The 17,312-nt window shown below is 37.7% G+C and overlaps 1 protein-coding gene across 2 annotated transcripts in view; it reads left to right on the top strand.

Moving 5' to 3' along the window:
- zdhhc9 (zinc finger DHHC-type palmitoyltransferase 9) overlaps positions 1 to 17,288 on the top strand; it is a 34,708-nt gene extending 17,420 nt beyond the window's left edge. For both annotated transcript variants that reach the window (XM_067457534.1, XM_067457535.1), the window contains 7 exons: positions 3,207 to 3,365; positions 4,320 to 4,457; positions 10,054 to 10,102; positions 10,375 to 10,477; positions 13,736 to 13,839; positions 14,026 to 14,134; positions 15,066 to 17,288. In XM_067457534.1, coding sequence (XP_067313635.1) covers positions 3,207 to 3,365; positions 4,320 to 4,457; positions 10,054 to 10,102; positions 10,375 to 10,477; positions 13,736 to 13,839; positions 14,026 to 14,134; positions 15,066 to 15,233 — 830 coding nt within the window. In that variant the 3' untranslated portion in view covers positions 15,234 to 17,288. The remainder of the gene's footprint in view (positions 1 to 3,206; positions 3,366 to 4,319; positions 4,458 to 10,053; positions 10,103 to 10,374; positions 10,478 to 13,735; positions 13,840 to 14,025; positions 14,135 to 15,065) is intronic.
- Positions 17,289 to 17,312: the final 24 nt, after the last annotated feature.

Raw genomic sequence — 17,312 nt, 5'->3', positions numbered from 1 at the left:
TAATTAAATTAAAAAATAAAAAAATTAATTCATTATCAGATTAACACCAACAAAAAAAGAATCTTCTAAAATTATTGACATTGAATTGCTGAATGTGCCGAAATGTGTTTTTTTGTTTATTTGAGATTGCTATCGTACAAAGCCAAAATGTGTGTATTGATTCAACTGTAGCCTCTTAAAACAGGGCAGTTTTGTTTGAGTACTGCAACAGGGCAGGGCAAAGATTGATTTCTACAAATTTCCTCTGCCGTCTCTGCTCCATTTCAGCATCCCAGCTTTAATATGCTATTTTTAGAGCTATTTTGTCTGTGTGGCTGATTAAAATTGTCTAATGCTGGATCAGATGCAAGTATGGATGTGCCGTTTTAGCCAACCCTGGCATGTGGATTATATGGAAGGCAGCTGTGTTCTGACTCCTAAACACATGCTAATACAGCTGCTTCCCTGGAGTATAAAAGTACAGAGTTGACAAATGTAAGGAAATTACCTTTTTCTACTGCAATAAGTTTGAGTCTTGTCCTGTAAACAAAGTGCTTTGCCTTCATTATTGTCACTATCAGAAAGGATGAAAATGAGTAATTCTGGGCAAAATGCAAATGCAAATAAAGGGTAGGAAACGAAGTAGAAAATATGACATTCTTAAATGATCTGGATCTGCATTCATAGCATTCAGATCCAAGGAGACGAGAAATTATGAAAAAGCTTTTATTTTTATTATTTTATTTTTGAAAATATTTTATTTTTATATGTATACCCCAGAATTTGTTACATGACTTTTGCTTTGGTCAATTGCATCATTTTGTGGTCAAATATTTTTGCATTATGATCACTAAATTTAACCGTTGCTACCTTTTTGTGTGCTAGCTCCATCTTTCTTCTCACAAAATCAAATTATGATCATTTAAATCAATAGTATAGTATATGTATATTTGGTCTTGATCACTCGTAAAGGTTAATTTTGTAATAATGACTGGCTTAACCCTTTCATGTTTTCTAATAATTAGGGCCCTAGTACCGATGGTGTGAGGACCCTATTGTAATTGCTTGGCCTATCATTTGAGGGCCTACACATGCTCAAACTCATGAAACTTTGCAGACGCGTTAGAAGTGGTAAAAATGTAAGTCTGATATGGGTTTCAGATAGCCTGACATTGTCATACTCAATTCTAGTCAGAATATGAGTCTGATACTGCTCCATTGGGCTGTGATTATGGGGCGTGTTTCAACCGAACCAGGAAAGACATCAAATGGATAGACCTACAACCAATCAGAGCAACGGAGCGACGCATAATGTTAGTTATCAAACGTCAACAGAACTTAATTGCACAGTGTTGCCAAGTCTGCTGTTTTCCCGAGGGTTGTTTTCCATGTCCGCGGGTTGAAGCGACCTCAATTATGTGATATATAGACCCAGGAATGTGAATTTTAGCAGACAACCTTGCCAAAATAACACACATTTTATCCCCAAAGCCTTTCTTTTCCGGAGAACCCCCCTGAGAAGCTATTGTTTTGGGCTAGTAGTTGGCGGGTTTTGTTGTAAAAACTTGGCAACCCTGTCTGCACGCACGCTGGAATAAACAATCTTTGCCGGTGTTGTAAAAAAGAAAGAGTTTAAGCATACACAGAGTACTTCCCAACATGATTATCATTTCTGAGAGAAGTAGTGAAGGGGAATAGCCTAGAAATCTAGACGTACCCTAGCGGCAGCAAATCTAATCTGCCTGCAAGTGTCGTCTAGCAAATCTCAATACCCTTCTGAGCTGTAAACGCCAAACTCTTGTCGGGCCAATCACATCGTGTTTAGAGTCGGTGGGCGGGGCCATAATGATGACGGCCGAGTTGCGTTTGCGTGCCTCTAGTAATAACAGAAACTGGCGAACGGCGGCGGTCTTTCAAATCAGCTTTGACCGCGACTCTGGAAGACTTGGAGTTAAGCTTTTCTCTGAGAAAAGAACAAAAAACGGCACTGAAGTCATTCTTAAAAAGGGAAGTTTGTGTTCGGAGTTTTGCCGACCGGATGCGGCGAATGTTTAATCTATCAACGAGCTCTGCTTCACCTTCGTTGCTCTGGTTGGTTGTAGCGCTATCCTATCGCGAGCAGAGGGAGTTTGAAAGACAACCGTTTATCCCGCCCCTCGGATTGAGCCCTGTCTATGGTGAGTTTTCAGACCAAATATCTTGATGTGGGGTCTGGCTTGTCAGGCTAGAAGGTGAATGCATATATGAACAAATTCTCCATTTATGATTAGAACCAATTTAACCAAAGCACTGTTCAAGACAGTTATCATTGTGTGGGGGTGCACCAGTCATGTGAAAATATCTATTTTTTTAATTTAACTTTTTGGATGTTTACGTTACTGTTGATCATCTATCCATCATTGTCTAAAGCCCGCCCTGACAATTTCATTGGTCAAAACAGTTTCTGTTCGGGCATAATTACTTGTGGATCAAGTCCCTTCAGAACTGCCCAAGCTCAAATGTTGTGGGCGGGGCTGAGTTCAGCTGGCATCCAGGCTGGATTTCAGAATTAAGTGAAGAATTGATGTTTTGACATGAAACGGAAAGTAATTGTAACTCAAGTATACAATGTCCCATCAGTCTCAAACTTCATGTTTGATAAGTGCCCTGGCCTGAAGACAGCTACGCGCCAAAATTGTGTTATAGTTATAGCGCCACCAGCTGGTAGCAGGAAGTGTGGCAAATACAAAATGACTTGCGTAGTCCTCATATTTTTATATACTTATATGCATATTGCCCATTGTGCTCTGTTCTCTGTTTTCCTAAAGCCACTGGGTGGTGGTGGCACAGGTGCGAGGGCCCTTTCATTGTTGCTTGCAGCTTTAATTTCCTTTTGAAATCCTTTTTTAAATTCATGCATTTGGCTGGTAAATCATTTCTCTAAGAAGAGGATTCTATTCTCACTCAGCGTAACATTCAACTTTAGTGCAAAAATAATTATGCTTTATCATACCAGCAACATAAATAACTTTTGTATTTGAGGGTGTCACCTCTCGTCACAAATCCACACACATAATCTCAAATTCATGGCTCTAATTTATTGGTGTGTTTTCTGTGTCTTGTGTCATTGAGTCATACTACCTGGAGTGCCATTGAGTCCTGTGAGTCCTCTTCCAGTGGCTGTGCTCAGCGTCATTCATATGGAGAGCTTGGTTGCCATGTTTATTGTTTCTACCCATCTCTTTCAGAAGCGGCCAATGGGAATGTCTTGGCTGGACAGCGGCCTCCGCCTCGCATCAAGAATGTGCAAATTAACAACCAGATCGTCAAGCTGAAGTACTGCTACACCTGCAAGATCTTCAGACCCCCTCGTGCTTCTCACTGCAGCATCTGTGACAACTGTGTGGGTAAGTGTTTGAAACCTTAACCTTTTGTACTTTTTTGACTTTTTGAGAAGTGCGTTTTTTCCAAAATGTGCTTTTTTTAATGTATTAAATGTAAATGTATGTCCATGCTTACTGTGGAGTTAACTGTTACTTATTTAAAAGTGTAAGTCACTAATTTTTATAATCACATTTTGTAATATTTGTGTTTTTTTTTTTTTTTGTAATATTGATTTTCTCATTCAGTTTTTATTGAGGAGACACTGCCTTAGTTTCATTAACTTTATAATTTTTGTATCCATACAAATAATTTGCTGCAGTTGCATTGGTTTGTCAGAATGTTATTTTTATATACAATTTTATCTTTATTACTATGTATACACACAATAATTCTTACCTTTGATATAGTTGCATACACACGTGCCATTTGACACTCCAGGATAATAGTGAATTGTTGAAAGATGAGTCACTTACTCACTCACACACATATTGCAAGGTTAGTGAGATACATAAGCTGATATAAGAGAGTTCACCGATGGCTCATTTTTGATCTCTTTGCACAGTCATCCTGAACACAGGGCTATTTGTTGGGCGGACTGCACCTGCAAAACACACACACACACACACACACACACACACACACACACACACACACACACACACACACACACACACACACACACACACACACACACACACACACACACACACACACAGACACACAGACACACAGACACACAGACACACACACACACAGACACACACACACACACACACACACACACACACACACACACACACACACACACACACACACACACACACACACACACACAATCTCTTGTTTGGGTACCATCTCCAGCTAAAAATACCTGTCTGTCGCAGCTATTACTGTTAGAATGTAGAAACTGACTTTTACAAATTATTATAAGACGGTTCGTTTGTAAAGACTCAAGGTTCTGTGTGTCTTTCCCTCAGATCGGTTTGACCATCATTGTCCCTGGGTCGGAAACTGCGTAGGAAAGAGGAATTACCGATATTTTTACCTGTTTACACTCTCACTGTCTCTGCTCACCATCTATATCTTCGCCTTTGACATTGTCCATGTGGTTCTACGTAAGTATCACAGCAAGAAAATGTGTGTGTGAGTGTATATGTACGCACGTGTATCTTTAATGTAGGCATACAAAATCAGATTATTTGAAAGAGCAAATTAAATTTTCATGTTATCGATAACCATTTAAAATGCACAGACGGTACACCGGTTTAATGATCCAGGTTTCTGGGAAAACGAGTGCCTTTAAGCAACACTCAATATTTACGCGAATGCTGTTCTCTCAGGCGTGGTTCAGTCTGGGGGCGCTCTGGATATTGGAAGAGGCACTATGCTCTTGTAAATGTCTGCTCTCTTTCCTTTCTTTGATCTTCCTCTTCTGAAAGTGCATCATATACTGCAAGGGTGAGAGAGCAGCAGAATTCACATAACTGACTGGATAGTTCGCTTAATATCAAAGTAAAACACACCACAACTGTCATTCATTTTGAGATATAATCTGTAATTTGATTTTTATGATGCTGTTTACATGCACAGATTTTAGTCTGTATAACTTCTGTCAAACTGCAGATTTTGAAAGTGTGGTAAGATAATAGAGCGGTAACAGAGTGTGACTCTGAAAGAAATGTCCATTTAGTGCATTACATGTGCTTTAAACAAAATGTCTCATTTGAAAAGCTGCTTGTTGTGTGAATGGTGCCATAGCAACGAGAAACTTATGAGTCTTGTCAAAGAAAGCACATACCCACACATTATGCAGACAGTGGATCCATGTGGCACATCGCAACCCAAAACAAGATCTCTCTTATTATAATGCATAAAGATATGTACACTGAGAGCACATGTTGCATGTTTCTATTTTTGACTCTCTGAAGAGTGAGGCCTGTCACTTTATTCCCACTTGAAATACACAAATATATACATAACGAAAATCAATTTGAGAACAGTAAAAGCTGGCTTTGAAAAACATAATGAAAAATAAAATATTGTGTATTTATGTATGTACAGGGAGTGCAGAATTATTAGGCAAATTGTATTTTTGAGGATTAATTTTATTATTGAACAACAACCATGTTCTCAATGAACACAAAAAACTCATTAATATCAAAGCTGAATATTTTAGGAAGTTTTTAGTTTTAGCTATTTTAGGGGGATATCTGTGTGTGCGGGTGACTATTACTGTGCATAATTATTAGGCAACTTAACAAAAAACAAATTTATACCCATTTCAATTATTTATTTTTACCAGTGAAACCAATATAACATCTCAACATTCACAAATATACATTTCTGACATTCAAAAACCAAACAAAAACAAATCAGTGACCAATATAGCCACCTTTCTTTGCAAGGACACTCAAAAGCCTGCCATCCATGGATTCTGTCAGTGTTTTGATCTGTTCACCATCAAAATTGTGTGCAGCAGCAACCATAGCCTCCCAGACACTGTTCAGAGAGGTGTACTGTTTTCCCTCCTTGTAAATTGCATATTTGATGATGGACCACAGGTTCTCAAAGGGGTTCAGATCAGGTGAACAAGGAGGCCATATCATTAGATTTTCTTCTTTTATACCCTTTCTTGCCAGCCACGCTGTGGAGTACTTGGACGCGTGTGATGGAGCATTGTCCCAAATCATGTTTTTCTTGAAGGATGCAGACTTCTTCCTGTACCACTGCTTGAAGAAGGTGTCTTCCAGAAACTGGCAGTAGGACTGGGAGTTGAGCTTGACTCCATCCTCAACCCGAAAAGGCCCCACAAGCTCATCTTTGATGATACCAGCCCAAACCAGTACTTCACCTCCACCTTGCTGGCGTCTGAGTCGGACTGGAGCTCTCTGCCCTTTACCAATCCAGCCACGGGCCCATCCATCTGGCCCATCAAGACTCGCTCTCATTTCATCAGTCCATAAAACCTTAGAAAAATCAGTCTTGAGATATTTCTTGGCCCAGTCTTGACGTTTCAGCTTGTGTGTCTTGTTCAGTGGTGGTCGACTTTCTGCCTTTCTTACCTTGGCCATGTCTCTGAGTATTGCACACCTTGTGCTTTTGGGCACTCCAGTGATGTTGCAGCTCTGAAATATGGCCAAACTGGTGGCGAGTGGCATCTTGGCAGCTGCACGCTTGACTTTTCTCAGTTCACGGGCAGTTATTTTGCGCCTTGGTTTTTCCACACGCTTCTTGCGACCCTGTTGACTATTTTGAATGAAACGCTTGATTGTTCGATGATCACGCTTCAGAAGCTTGGCTATTTTAAGACTGCTGCATCCCTCTGCAATATATCTCACTATTTTTGACTTTTCTGAGCCTGTCAAGTCCTTCTTTTGACCCATTTTGCCAAAGGAAAGGAAGTTGCCTAATAATATGCACACCTGATATAGGGTGTTGAAGTCATTAGACCACACCCCTTCTCATTATAGAGATGCACATCACCTAATATGCTTAATTGGTAGTAGGCTTTCCAGCCTTTACAGCTTGGAGTAAGACAACATGCATAACGAGGATGATGTGGTCAAAATACTCATTTGCCTAATAATTCTGCACTCCCTGTATGCAGGTAAAATATAAAATATACACAAGGTTTTTATTTTTCATTGTTTTTAAAACAAGCTTTTACTGTTTTCGATGTCTGGCCTATTAATTAAAATAATTTAATCTCATTTAATTATTATCAGTTACCAGTAATCAGTCTCTTCTATTGTAGACACAGTAGGTAACTCCAACCCAATATGTTAATATTATATTAATAATATTAGCATGTTTGCGTTTCTATACAGAATCTAAAAATATGCCTAGAAAGCTTTCTTCTCATCAGGTTGAGAGAGTTGTATTGCTACACACCAGGTACATTTTAATCTGATTGTAAAAGTATTTAAGTATTTATTTAGTGCTGTATTTAAAGGTTTACTTGGCAATTATTGTTCTATTTCATAGGTTAAGATATGCACCACCTCTTTCAACCGGCCTTTGATTTGATTTCAATTGAGGACCGTGAGATCCTCACAAATCATGTCTTACAAATCATGTTTCATATACTAGTAGTATATAACTGAAGCTATAAGTGCTTATATAAGTATATAAGATATATACGCATATGTTGTATATAATCTATTTATTTTGTGCACCTGTTCTGTATATTGCTGTTTTTATTTATTTATTATTATTTACATTATAGGTATATTACTGTCATGATTTTGTATTGGTACTTAGTTTATCAGTCAAAATAATTCAGAACATGTTTTTGCTCCCTCCCATTATAGCAATCAATTACATATTTCAAATAAATGTTTTGTGTGTACTTAGTATGGCAATTAATTCACAGTTTATTTTTAAACAATTGCTTGTCCAGAACCATGTATAACAACTTTTGATCAGGCATTTAAAACCTCTACCAGCGGACACAATTTCATAGGCGGACAGGATTTGTCACGACACCGGCGGCACATAGGATCTTAGAGGTTAAAGGAATAGTTAGCCAAAAAATAAAACGTATGCTATTATTAACTCACCTTCATCTCATTCCAATCCAGTAAAACGAAAACGTCCTGCAAAGTTTTAAATCGGAAAGTGCATCGTATATAAAGTTATTGTCTCTCAAAAGTAAGACTTGACTCAGAGTCAATTAAACCATTTTTTAAATAATTGAATCTCAAGCCTCTTCATTGTGACGTCAAGACAATTGGCATATTAGCATATTGACACCAGGGAAAACTTGAACCCCCCCAAACATTGTCTGTTAAAGGTCCCATGGCATGTTTTTTTTAATTATTTTATAATGTTTTCTGAGGTGTACTTATATTGTTAGTATGGTTTTTACATAAAAAAATGTCATAATTTATAAATAAAAGGCACTTATTCTATACTGCTGTTAGCCCTCTGGCTGGAATGCTCTGTTTCAAGGGGCGTGTCTACTGTGAGTCTCTGAGCTGTTGTGATTGGCTGACATCTTTGCATTTGAAATAAGATTACGTGCAGAGGGGGCGTGGTTTAGTGAGGCGCGAGCAGCAGCTGCAGCACTCACTGCCAGTTGAGAGAGAGACAGAGAGAGAGAGACGGAGCTGGGGAAAGATTAGGGGTGTTCAATTCCAGGTTTTCTGGAGTCAACTCCGATTCCCGACTCCCACTGTGGAAGTCTATGAAATCGACCCCTCGACTCCATTTACTTTACAATCAAAACAGGGTTAAAAATCAGTCAAAATTGCTATTGTTACACACTTAAATTATTTCCCCACGACACAAAGTCCTAAAATCCTCTATTAACTATAAACTATTGGTAATAAAACTATTACCAATACATCATTTTACATAGGAAATGTCACGAAAAAAAATGTTGTCGAGTGATGGCGCTAAACGCACATGATCATTGTCTTAAAAGGTGAGTTAAAGAAAGTATGCATAAAATAATGCACACTATTGATGCGTTTCTTTTTGATATTTGTACGATTTATGGTTAGTTTAAACATGGTTAACCATGGGAAAGCAAATCTATATTTATATTGCAATATACCATCAATTAAACTAAAGCTAGCGTGGAGGAAGCCTATAATTACAAACTAAAGTTGCTGTGATTGTTTCTAAAGCACTCAAATAAATGTGTGACAAAGTTTCTGCAACTGCTGTCTGACATGTATTACGATGGTGTATTACGTCAGGGCATTACCTCGCGGATCACTTCATTTCTTTCACTCCTTGCTTATAGTGCACTCAACTGCCATGCACTTTAGATGAGAGATTCAGTAAACATTCAAAACCGACTGTTATCATCTTTACAGTGTGTACTTTCGCTGAGCTTTAGGAATAGGAAGCCTCCGGACGGAGCTGAAGATCAGTTATAAATGGCCATTTATTTATGTAATACACGCTGTATATGGTTGACCAATCACAGCAGACGGGGCCATCTGACCAATCAGAGCAGAGTAGGCTCGCAGAAAGTAGAGATTTAGAGAGACTGATTCATCCATCGAGTCGTTTGAGAATCATTGAACATTGTGGTGATGTGCAATTTATATTATGACAAAAAGAATTTAGCCTTTGATGTAAACCTGTTGTTTGATACCTCCAAAACTATATTATGACACTTTAAAATAGCATAATAGGGGTATTTAAGTTTAAATTGCAGGCTGGACATCAAAAAAATCAAACGTCATTGGTTTCAAGTATTACATAACCAAATGTCATCATTCCAACCCTTCACCAGGTGTCATATTTAATCTGAGAGCTGCTGAGTAGGTTAATACATTAGTGAATAATACCCTGCATTTTATGTTTCTCACATTAAGTCTTATATATAGTATAAGTGACCTTTATATATAGTATAAGAAGATAGACTAGTCTATGATGCTTTTTATAGTATGTATTTTATTCTTTTTTGAGTTTGCTAGCCTGTGACCGTGAATAATTATGGATTTTTAATTTTTGGGTAAATTAGTCCTTAATCAGATGACAAGGCTGAGTGCAAATGTAGCTACTGTGTTTGAAAAGGTGAATGTAAACGAACAGAGCAAACTTCTCAGCACTGGCAGAGTGTGGGTGGATGTACGAAAATCTTCTGAACATGTAATGATGGGAGAGAGAAAGCGAGATGCTGAGAGCTCTGATGCAGTGAGTTACTGCTTACAATGCATGATGTAAATAAATGTTACAATTTTGTGTGTTTTATAGGATCGGTGGACTCAGGATTTGTGAGTACTATTAAAGAAACCCCTGGAACATATCCTTTCATTTGAGCTCCAGAGCAACTTGCTAAAGATTTAAAAACAAAATGAGCTCCTCATAAACTTGCCATGTTGTAAATGATAAGCTAAACATTGTGTTTGTGTAGGCTACTACTTTTATAACATTTGAACAGGCACATAGCACACATTTTTCTTTTCAGAAACCTTTTGTATTGCTATACAAAGAAATGTCAAAGTCCACTTTTTTTTCCCTCTAACATATTGTGGATATTTTTGCGCATGTTGTTTCCTTGACTCTCTGTTGCACTGTGTTGGAGGTTCTGGTGTGTTTTTTCACCCTCTGGTCTGTGGTAGGATTGACTGGCTTCCACACCTACTTGATCTCCCTCAACCAGACCACCAATGAGGATGTAAGTCTGTTTCTTCTAACCTGTCTGTTCCAAAGTCTACCTTCGGTTCTTGACTCCTGCCGCTGTCACATGGCTGGAAAGATAAACACATGCCCTAGAGCATTTCAGCACACTAAATCCAGCAGTCACCGTGGCAACAGTGCCCTCTCTGTGATAAGAAAGCACAGAGAACATCTCAACATGAGTTTATTACAATATATACAGTATTTATGGCACTTTTTTATGAACACAGTACACAGTGATGTCCCATTACGTTTTTAAGGCACTAGAGGCACAAATCTTATGTTTTTATTGGAACGGTTTACTGTTAGATAAGCTATTATGTAACATAAGATTAACCTTGCATAAAAAGAAGCTTTAAACAGATCAGATCATAAAAAGGAAAATTTTGTCCTCCTAATTTTTAGACTTTGACTGATCCAACAACAAACAAACAAACATAATTTGTTGAACTGATATGTAACTTATTGTAGTAAAAATATTTTTCATATTTTTAAAACTAAATTTAATAATCAATTATAAACTATTAAATAAATACAAATAAAAGAACAATATGACATTTTTTGATAATGCTGTTACCACTTTCCTCCTTATTGAAATTAAATCTAAATTTGTTTAATAATTTTAAAAATTTAGTGTAATTATACATTTTGCAACCTGGTTACATAGACTTAATTGTTATTTGCTAGAAAATCACAGAAATCAAGGTAAATTTAGTAACTGGTGCAAAAATTCCAACCCCCATAGAAAATTATAAAACATTTAATGGAAAAAATAGGAATAATAATTAAACATTTTCTAAAGGTTAAGCACCTCCTTTCAGTTATCATTTTATTGAAAATGTATTGAGAATTTCATATCCTGCTGTGTCCTACCCTATTCATGGAAAATATCACGCATGCTCAAACATATATAACAAATACACACATATATTGCATATAGTGCTTAGCTTCCCTGCAGCAGTTGGAGTGTTCTGATTTAGTTCAGCAGAATCTGTAGTTCTGTGGCACTTCCACTCTTAGCCCTAATGATTCATTTAAAATGTTTTCTTGCCACATTTGCCCTCTGGCACTTCTTTTCCTGATAATGAGGAGTAAAAAAAAAGAGTGAGAAAGGGAGGAACCTTCAGAAAAGGATGCAGTTGCAGCAAGTAATATGATGTGACATGATGGTTTTTTGCTTGTGATTTGGGAAAAAACTGGATCCTGCTTATAATAGATATCAATACCTGCAGACATTGCCATTAAGATACAACTAAACTACATACTAAAACCTGAAGCTGGTAATATTTCTGTTGGGGAATACAACACATGAAACTTAGAAACTTCAGATTATTATAATTTTTCTTTTTTAGATTTGCCTGTTATGCGTGCACACATATACAGCTCTGGAAAAAATTAAAAGACCACTGCAAAATTATCCGTTTTTCTGGTTTTAATATTTATAGGTATGTGTTTGGGTAACATTAACATTTTTGTTTTAATCTATAAACTACTGACTACATTTTTCCCAAATTCCAAATAAAAATATTGTAATTTAGAGCATTTATTTGCCAAAAGCAACAACTGGTCAAAATAACAAAAAAGATGCAGTGTTGTCAGACCTCGAATAATGGAAAGAAAATAAGTTCATATTCATGTTTAAACTACACAATACCAATGTTTTAACTTGGGAAGAGTTCAGAAATCAATATTTGGTGGAATCACATTGATTTGGTGACTTAATGCCACTCCTGGTGCAAAAATTCACACAGCTCGGATTTGTTTGATGGCTTGTGACCATTCATCTTCCTCTTGTTCACATTCCAGAGGTTTTCAATGGGGTTGAGGTCTGGAGACTGGGCTGGCCATGACAGGGTCTTGATCTGGTGGTCCTCCATCCACATCTTGGTTGACCTGACTGTGTGGCATGGAGCATTGTCCTGCTGGAAAAAAAAACTGTCCCCAGGGTTGGGGAACATTGTCAGAGCAGATGGAAGCCAGTTTTCCAGGACAACTTTGTACGTGGTTGTAACCTGTTAGGGGTTAACAGTGGTTTGATTCATGCGTCCTTCACAAATACAAATCTGCCCGATTCCAGTCTTGCTAAAGCACCCCAGATCATCACCGATCTTCCACCAAATTTCACAGTGGGTGTGAGACGCTGTGGCTTGTAGGCCTCCGTCTAACCATTAGACAACCAGGTGTTGGACACAGCTGAAAATTGGACTCATGAAAGATGGTCATGGAAGTTGACCTTACTCCAGTCCTCTATACTCCAATCCTTATGGTCTCTTGCAAACCTCAGTCTGGCTCTTCTTTGCTTCTCATTAATGAAGGGCTTTTTTCTAGCTTTGCACGACTTCAGCCCTGCCCCTAGGAACCTGTTTCGAACGTCCTCGTCGTGCACTTTACCCCAGCTGCCTTTTGCCATTATTTTTGTAGGTCACTTGATGCCATCCTACGGTTGTTGTGACATTTAAATGAGTTGGCGTTCTTTCCGGTCAGTGGAGAATCGTTTTTGACTCCGGTTGCCGGTCTGTAGCTTTGTTGTCCCCAATGTCTGCTGCTTGACCTTGTTCTTATGAACCACCGTCTTTGAAATTTTAAGGATGGAAGCAACCTCTGACACTCACTGTATCCCTCTGCCAGTAAAGCCAGATTTTAACCTTTCTTTTCCTCACTCAAAACTTTCCTTTTCAACTTTTTTGGCATTATCAACTTTTTTGATTCCAATTACTTTTGAGGTACAACTAGCACTGTTTTTGCCATCCAGCTGGTCCTACTGCAAGAGGATAGTGATGACCACAAAAGTTTTTTATTTAATTATACTTTTACACATTAATTATGTTTTGGTTCACCTAAACACAGGTGTGCCTGTGTTGGAATTCAACAGACATTGGAATGGAATGGCTTCCATACTTGTATAGATGCTGATTAAAGAAAAAATTGCAGTGGTCTCTTAATTTTTTCCAGAGCTGTATTTCTATCTAGGAGCATGAAACGGTAACGGCATGACTTTAAAGATGAAAAACCTTGAAATGCATGACTAGATCAAATGAAATCCATAGGGAAGGAATGGCTAGAACTGAAACAGCACTTTTAAATAAAGGAATAACAAATAAGAGATTCTTTTTTATCAAGCCACTCATTTGCATAGGCACGCTATAACATAAATCATCAGAGTGAAGGTTGGAGGTTGAATCAGAATGTTACAGCAGTTCTGACATTTTGCTGGTTTTCTTTTCGAAGTTTTAAGTCCTTCATCTCTACTGCACAGATCAAAGGTTCCTGGTCGGGAAAGAACCGTGTGCAGAACCCCTACAGTCACAAGAACATCTTCAAGAACTGCTGCGAGGTTCTGTGTGGCCCTGCTTACCCTAGGTACAGTAGTTTTGCTTGTATCCAGTGGCTCCAAAAAGTAGTTTTAGCTTTGGATGTCATTGCATTGGATGACAAAATATAAAGACCTTTACTTCTACGAGAAAAGCTCCAGCATTTCTTTGCAGATGCTAAATGGTTTGTGCCACATCTAAACACAGGATTGTATATCTTTGTCTTTCCTTCTAGTGTGTTGGACAGAAGAGGTGTGATGCTGGAAGACTCATCTAGCCCCACCCCTTCTGATGCGTCTGCCGCTTCTACCAATAAGAGCAGCAACCCTGTTTCACAAACCACAGTAAGCCAGCATTTTATGAGTTTGTGAGTGAATAAGCCAGTGTACATTTGGCAGAAATGTTGCCGGCTGCTTTACTGTGCATCGAGAAGTGAGTCTGCAAGAAATATCCTAAATCAATTACCCTAAGAGCTCAGAGGGTTAGAAGGCCAGGAAAAAGAATCATGTGGAGTAAATAAATGCATTAAGAGGTTTTAGCTTGATGTGGCTTTCATGATATTAGCACTATGACTATGCCAGTCATAGTCATATTGCTACAGCTCTGCATGCCCATTATATCAGTAAAGAACCTAAAAATATATTAGTTAATATGTTTGGTCAAGTGGATCAGGGTTCCCATGGACAGAAAAGATCAGTGAATTTTATCATTTAACAATTTATATATATATTTTTGTAAAATATTTAATTGGCTAGAATTTGTTAGTCCAGTCTGAAGAAAATGTACTTTATTAGTCACTAGATAAGCATCTCTTAATTTTTTTGTCTTGCAGTACGTTCTCCCACAGAACCATTTTAACTCCTTTTTTCCTTTTAACTTTTATTATAGTGAAGATAATACAGAATCATCATTAATACGATTAAATTGGCCATGGTCACTATTATGATAATGATAAATCTTATACATTTTTCCCAAGGGGAAGGGATTTTGAAGGAATTACTTAAAATATTTAAAGACAGACTTATAATGTCTTAGGTATAAGGTTGTTAATTGATGGTATATGTTTTTGAAAGCATCAAAAGATTTCAACTTTTTTTTTAATAATCATGTAACAATGGAGTTATTGGTGGAAAACTACATTACCCATGATTCCGTGTGTGTATATATATATATATATATACACAGTATATAGATACCTCTTGAAAAAAGTGAGACCACTTAACATTGAGTTAATCCATGTTTTAACTGCTAACGTTGTGTCTGCACTTCCTGCAGAAATCCTCAGCTCCCCTGATTCCCAATGAGCACACCCCTGATGATGTTAAACCCGGCATTGGTGCAGCCACTCAGAAGAGCGCCAGCTCCCCTAAAGAAGAGAAACCCCCCTCGCCAACTTCCCCCAATGCCGTCGCCCCTGCGGTCATCAAAGAGTCGACCCACTAGCTTTGGCAGCGTTCTCCAGACTTCTCCCCTACTTCTGAATGTGCTCACATGAAGGAACACGCACAGAAAAACTGCTTGACTCTGACGTTCAAAACAGTGGCCTATGTTCTCTGATACTCTTTCACAGAGCGAGCTATCCAGCTTGGATCCTGCGCTAGCGCTCAAGACTAGATCTGGAGGTCTTGAGACTCTCCTCTCTGAATCACAGCATGATGAATCTCACAATGAGGGAAATGAGGAGCCATAGACCGAGTCGGATTAAAATAGGCTACCCTGAAACGCAATGAGGACATTATTTCCCTCGAAAAAGCTTGTTTTTCAGTGTCATTACCCGCCTCTGTATAGCCTGCCTCCATTATTCCTAACTGTTTGTGTGCCCTGTAAAACCCATTACTAGCTTCTATAGTAGTTTGTGCAAAATGCCCTTTGGATTAGAATTTTTTTTCTTTTTTTTTTTCAAAGTGTGATAAAGAAAAGTGCTTTAGTCATAATCTGAAATTAGGCCCAACAAAACTGCTTTATTCTGTAGTTGGGGTCATTCGGATCAGCTTAGCAAGTAAGTCAGTTGTAAATGTGATTCAACTGGGTGTCAAATCAGAAAGTTTATCTCAGACTTGATTTTACAATCAGCATGGATGGTAGAAAGCAGAAGCTGTAAGATGTGTATGACAGTGAGTACAGGCCGATCTGCATCAGTAAGAGTGCCTTATCTATGCTCTACCATTACATCTACAGAGGACTCCATAATGCCCCAATACTACTCATACCTGCACATGTAAGTCAATCAATGTCATTTTTATAAAATGCTAATGATCTATCAGAACGCAAAAAAGCCCTGGAGTTAATGTACATAATGTAAAAGTGTCTGAGAAGCTGCAAAATCTCTATAAGAAGTGGAAAACATGCCTGATTTGTTATTACTATTATTTTGATCTTGTTACTACATTCCCTCCATACTGTCTTGTGATATTTGAGCATCATACTATCTTTCCCCACTTTCCTTTTCTCTAAGAGTTGATATTACAAAACAAGGCCAAGTATAAATGAAAGATAAAGTTTGATTTACACCTGAAAATGAACGATTCTAGGCATGGAAAAGGCCAGTCGACCAAATCATCTTCAGTGTCATTTAAGCATGCTCTTGCATTCTATTGAGAAATCTTTACATTGTGCTTGTTTTTCTTTCCCCCCACTCATACTTTTGTTGTATGTACGTATGTTTAAGGTAGTAAAACTTGCCCCAGTGTAGATGCGAATATGTATTGTAGTCACCTTTGCTAATTTCACTGTAGTATGTTGATGGCCACTTGTAAGGGACACACCTACAAACTTCAGGGACCTATAATATATTTTTTACATACATTTCTCATCATAACCAGCTACACAGGGCAGTATTGTTAAAGCCAGCTTAAAAGGTTGCCAGTTCAGTTCCATCTTAAATCATTTGGAAGTGTTTGAGCTGGAATATTTGTGAGATGCATTAGTTTGCTTTTTAGTAACTGCTGGTGTTGAAAAATGTGTTAAGGGGTAAAAGTTCATTAATGCAGGAAATGTAGTCATACATAACTAACAGAAAGTTCTTCAGATGTTTAATTTATAGCAAAATGAGTACTATGGTCTGAACAATTGTGATGATTGATTACACTTTTACTGTGTATGGAAGATGTGAATATTCATTTGCTAGGCTGAAGGTATTACTGAGTATATGGAAATGTGCTCAAAGTTACGCTGAATCAATCCCGGTACTTTTTTTAAATCATAAAATTTGTGTCATCATAACATACTGATATGCTCATTTACTAAACGAGGCACAACAAAATCAAAATCTTTAATGCCAAGTCAGTGTAATGTGTAAATTTGGAATATTAGCAAATTATGGTCTGCTAGATATTTGGATATGATGCATAATGTACACATTGTACGTCATCACGAATTGGGTTGTTTAGTTTGCTTGGTAATAACACTGTGATCATGTATATCCTCATACTCTTCACTTTCTACTTTATGAATTTGTGTGTAAATGTATGCGCATTAAATTATATGGTATTATTACAATTTCTTCTTTGTGTTGTAGTTTTC

The sequence above is a fragment of the Pseudorasbora parva genome, chromosome 11, assembly GCF_024679245.1.
Source record: "Pseudorasbora parva isolate DD20220531a chromosome 11, ASM2467924v1, whole genome shotgun sequence".
NCBI classification, from domain to species: domain Eukaryota; kingdom Metazoa; phylum Chordata; class Actinopteri; order Cypriniformes; family Gobionidae; genus Pseudorasbora; species Pseudorasbora parva.
This window is presented reverse-complemented; position numbering and strand designations above follow the sequence as displayed.